The sequence below is a fragment of the Mus pahari genome, chromosome 19 (genome assembly GCF_900095145.1).
Source record: "Mus pahari chromosome 19, PAHARI_EIJ_v1.1, whole genome shotgun sequence".
In the NCBI taxonomy this organism is placed as follows: domain Eukaryota; kingdom Metazoa; phylum Chordata; class Mammalia; order Rodentia; family Muridae; genus Mus; species Mus pahari.
Window position 1 is genome coordinate 1,335,378 of NC_034608.1, and position 5,246 is coordinate 1,340,623.

A 5,246-nucleotide genomic window follows, 5' to 3' on the forward strand; every position below is an offset into this window, starting at 1 on the left:
AAGAAGAAGAAGAAGAAGAAGAAGAAGAAGAAACAAAGGTCAAGCTCATGACTAAATAGGACATTTGAGCAAATGCCTTCTAAGGTTCAAGAAACATTGAGGAGGAAGCAGGAAAAACTTAAAAGCATGGAGAATATACAAAATGACATCCTCAGTGCACGACCCAGGCATTGCAAACGTGATCTCACAGAAGCTGTGGCTACCTATACAAGATCAAGCCAGTTTAATATTGGAGAGAGGAGGGCCTCCCTGAGGAACTGCTGACAGCTGACAGCTGCTGAAGAAAGGGAAGTCTTTTTCTGTGGTGCCCCCACACACAGGGGCACAGATTGGCAGTGCTAACTGGTCATAGCGAGACTTTTTTTTAAGGTCATGAAGTTGAGAAGGGGGTGGGTTAAAAGGGATGGCAGGGGAGTTGGAGGTAGAAAGTAGGCAAAGGTAGGATTATATTTCATTGCTTATGGGTATGAAATTCTCCAAGAATAAATTTTTAAGTTTTTTTGTACTGTATTAAAATGTTATTTGTCTTTTTTTAAAGAATTATTTATTATTATACATAAGTACACTGTTGCTGTCTTCAGATGCACCAGAAGAGGGCATCAGATCTCATTATGGCTGGTTGTGAGCCACCATGTGGTTGCTGGGATTTGAACTCAGGACCTCTGGGAGAGCAGTCAGTGCTCTTACTCGCTGAGCCATCTCGCCAGCCCTATTTGTCTTGAATAATGGCTATTTTGAAGACACCAACCCCTAAATTCAGTAATCAAGACCAATGATTCATTTGTCTCATTCTAACTCCAGCACCCGGGGATTAGGAGTTATTGTCTATCATTCACCGTGCACCCACCTTCATATTCCCCAAGTGCAGAACTGAAGCCCAGGCAGCCCCCAAAACCACAAGATCAACAGTACTGCATCCCTCCCCCGTCCAGTTACCTGTAGCAATTAGCTCAAGCTGGTCACTTGGGGGAGACCAGTCACTCTCATTCTGATAAGAGCAGCGGTACCGTCCAGCGTTGCTTCTTTCCATGGTTGGGATGAAGAGAAAGTCTTGATCTTCATACCTCTCTGGTTTCAGTTTCTCCAGGCGATATAAATCCACATCTGGAGGTCCCTGGCACCTCAGAATAACTGACTGACCCAGGGGCACCAGGGAACTGGGCTGAGCCTGGAGGGAAGGCTTGGGGAGGGGGTCTTGGAAGGGAATCACAGACTCTAGGTTAGCTTCAATGTAAAGAGGTCCTTTTTGAGCCCTGGCCTGCCCTCCAACCTCTCACTAGCTCAATGCTGAGGAGGCTTAGGGTGCTAGGGAGACATACTCACCCCTCTGTGTTTGGATCACTTGCAGTACACACAGCCCTGAGGAAAAGAACCAGAGGCGAGGGGCTCCCTTAAATGGGCAGCTTTACACATGCATTAGCTTGAATCATAATTATCCTTCATTTTAATTAATTTATGCAACCCGGGCTGGCCTCAAACCCACTCTGTGACAAGAAATAAACTTGAGCATCTGACCTCACTGCCTCCATCCCACGAGCGCTGGGACGACAGCCATACACCAGCACACCTGATGTTATGTGGTGCTGAGAATGGAATGGATGCAGGGCTTCATCAATGCTAATCAAGTCACTCTACTGACCTAGGTTCCCAGACCACCATTATCTTACTATTTCAAAGACACTGTTGTACAAGATTCAACTGGAAAAGGCCACGCCCCAAAAACCAAATCCCATCCAGGAGAGGAGTAGTGAACATGAAGCTATACCAGCATCCAGGGGAGGAATAGTGAGCATGAAGCTGTACCACCGAGTTAGTTCTCTTGACATTTGCAAGCTACTGGAAGAGAGACTCCTCTTTTTTTATTTTCATTAATTTATTTATTTAGTCACTTTACATCCCAAATGCACCCCCTCCCTCCTCTCCTCTCAGCCCCACCCTTACAGATCTGTTCCATTCATTATTCCATCCCCTTCTCACCCTAGCACATCAAGTTGCATCCTGACTAAGTACATCTCCTACTGAGGCCCAACCAGTCAGTTCAGCTAGGGGAAGGGGATACAGTGGGAGGCAACCAAAATGGAGACAGCCCCTGCTCCAATTTTTAGAGGACCTGCATGAAGACCAAGATACACAACTGCTTCAAATGTGTAAGGGGGGTGTAGGTTCATACCCTGCAAACATTTTGATTGGTGGGTCAGTCTCTGTGGGCCCCAGGTTAGTTAATTCTGTAGGCCTTCTTATGTCCTTGGCCCCTCCAGCTCACTAAATTCTATCCGCCCGCTCTCCCACAACTCGCTGAGCGCTGCCTGATGTTTAGCTGTGGGTCTCCCCATCTGTTTCCATCCACTGTTGGATGAAGCAAAAGTTCGTTTTCTTTAAGGGTGTGCCCCCACAAAGTTGACCATAATCTAGTGGAAGGTCATATACCGAAGAGTATATGGGCCGCACAAACTGTACTTGATAGCTTTAAAAACATTTTTTAAAGAACACAAAGTTGAGTGAATAGAGGAAAGGAAAGGATGTGGGGCAAAGGTATATGTAATCTAAACACAGCCCATAAAATTCTCAAAGATTTCTTTTTTCTCTCTCTCTCTCTTTTTTCTTTCTTTTTCTTCTTCTTCTATAACACTCCTGGGAATAGAGCCAGAAAATGCTCCAACATGAAATAAGGACACATGCTCCACTATGTTCATGCAGCCATATTTATGATAGCCAGAAGCTGGAAGCATCCCAGATGTCCCTCGACAGAGAAATGGATACAGAAAATGTGGTACATTTACACAGTGGAATACTACTCAGCTACTAAAAACAATGACTTCATGAAATTCGCAGGTAAATGGGTAGAACTTGAAAATATCATCCTGAGTGAGGTAACTCAGTCACAAAGGAACAAACCTGATATGTACACGTTGATAAGTGAATATTAACCCAAAAGTTCAGAACATCCAAGATTCGATTCACAGACCATATGAAGCCTAAAAAGAAGGAAGACCACAGTATGGATGTTTCAGTGCTTTTTATGAGGGTGAGCAAAATACTCATTGGAGGAAATATGGAGATAAAGTGTGGAGCAAAGACTGAAGGAAAGGCCATCCAGAGACTGCCCCACCTGATAATCCGTCCCATATAAAGCCACCAAACCAGGACACTATTGTGGATGCCAGGAAGTGCTTGCTGATGGAAGCCTGATATGGCTCTCTCCTGAGAGGCTCTCCCAGAGTCTGACAAATACAGAGGAGGAAGCTCGTAGCCAAACACTGGACTGAGCTCAGGGGTCCCCGATGGAGAAGATGGAGAAGGGACTGAAGGAGCTGAGAGGGTTTGCAGCCCCATGGAGGTAGCAACAGTGTTAAAAGGCCAGACCACCCCCCCCGACTTCCTGAGGACTGGACCACCAACCAAAGAATATACATGGAGCGACCCATGGCACTAGCCATATATGTGGCAGAGAATGGCCTTGATGGACATCAGTGGGAGGAGAGGCCCTTGGGCCTGAGGATGTTTGATGCCCCACTGTAGGGGAATGCTAGGATGGGAGGATGGGAGTGTGTGGGGAGGGGAGCACCCTCATAGAGACAGGGGAGGAGTGAGATAGGGGTTTTCTGAAGGGGAAACCTGGAAAGGGGGAAACATTTGAAATATAAATAAAGAAAATATCCAATCAAAAAAAAAATTTTTTAAAGATACATTTGGTAACCAAGATTTACAAATTCTTAAGGTCTACTCAGGCTCACAATAATATTTGTCTAGCTCCTTTCTCTTGTTCACTTTGTTAAACTGTAGCTATTTAGATAAACTGAGTTATACAAAAATGGTGATAATACTATTTTAAAGGTAAAGGTAATTCAATTAAATCTTCAACTCAAATTTTTAAGGCTCAAACTCAACAGGGACAAAATTCTAAATTATGTAAGCTACTAACTTAAAACCTGTTCATTTAGTGACAAGTTTTATTTAGCCTCCTGTAAATGTTTTCAAAGTTAAGCCTAGAGCCTAAAATTGGGTATCATTAATAGACAAATTATCCTCAAACTCTTCAAAGAGCTGCTGAATATGGAATTTAAAATGTTTAAGCTTCCCATAATAGACAGAACCCCATACACACACACCTTAGAATCCTTAAGGTGTCCAAAGAGGATATATGGCTGGGCAGTGATGGCACGTGTCTTTAGTCCCAGCACTCAGGAGGCAGAGGCAGGTGGATCTCTGTGAGTTCCAGGACAGTCTGGTCTACAGAGCTAGTTCTAGGACAGAGAAATACTGCCCCTAAAAACCACAAAAGGGAAGGAGGAGGAAGGGGAAGGAGGAGAAGGAGGAGAAGGAGGAGGAAGGGGAAGGAGGAGGAGGAGGAAGAGGAGGAGAAGGGAGAAGAGGAGGAGGAAGAGGAGGAGGAGGCATAGGAGGAGGAGAAGAGGAAGAAATAGTAGTAATAATAATTAATAATAATAATAATAGGCAAGGTGACTCCACCTGGATGCTGGTAACATTAACCACTAGCAAAACTTTCCCATGTCTTGTCTGCTGTCAAGACTCTGATCAAAGTATGGACATTTTGGGGTTGATTTCCATACTTTGCCTGATCAAAGTAAAGTCTGTTTTCCCAAGTTCCTCTACAGGAAAATTCTCAAAAGCTCTATCCTGCTTTGTATGACAGCTAAAGATTAAATGCTGTCCTAACGGCCTCCAAAGACTGCCCCCAGTGAATCCACTCACTGCTGCTAATGCATCTATGGACACCACCATCTTGGGTAATAGGGGTGTCTCTGTCATTTTAATTAACACATAGACCATTTATACGTCTATCTAGACCATGGATTATATTTATGTCTAACTTACCCTTCTCAGATCTCTGACAATATTAATTAACTGTACCCGGCTCTTCCCCCCAAGGCTTCATTCAGAGACCTTCTCAGTTCTCTTCAAAATGTAAGTCAGGTCTCAGGCCTCACTTGCCTAGAGCTTCTAGACCTCCAGCTGAGAAAGACAAAAGGTTTACCTGGCTACCAAACTCTAAAATAAATAAATGAATGAATAAATAAATAAATAAATAAATAAATAAATAAGCAAGCGAACACAGAGAAACAGGTTTTAAAGTAACTTTTTTTCTCTTTATTTAAAGTAACTCACTTCTCAAGCACTGCTATTAAAATCAACTGCCTGTATCTTATGGATATTGAAAAAGTGATCCTCAGCCAGGCATGGAGGCGCACACCTTTAATCCCAGCACTTGGGAGGTAGAGGCAGGC

The 5,246-nt window shown here is 43.8% G+C and overlaps 1 protein-coding gene across 2 annotated transcripts in view; it reads right to left on the reverse strand.

The window, feature by feature from the left end:
• The window catches only part of Gp6 (glycoprotein VI platelet), a 20,695-nt gene that overhangs the window by 13,389 nt on the left and 2,060 nt on the right, over nucleotides 1-5,246 (reverse strand). For both annotated transcript variants that reach the window (XM_021219635.1, XM_021219636.1), the window contains exons 2-3: nucleotides 1,324-1,359; nucleotides 937-1,194 (exon numbers count right to left, since the gene is read on the reverse strand). In XM_021219635.1, coding sequence (XP_021075294.1) covers nucleotides 937-1,194; nucleotides 1,324-1,359 — 294 coding nt within the window. The remainder of the gene's footprint in view (nucleotides 1-936; nucleotides 1,195-1,323; nucleotides 1,360-5,246) is intronic.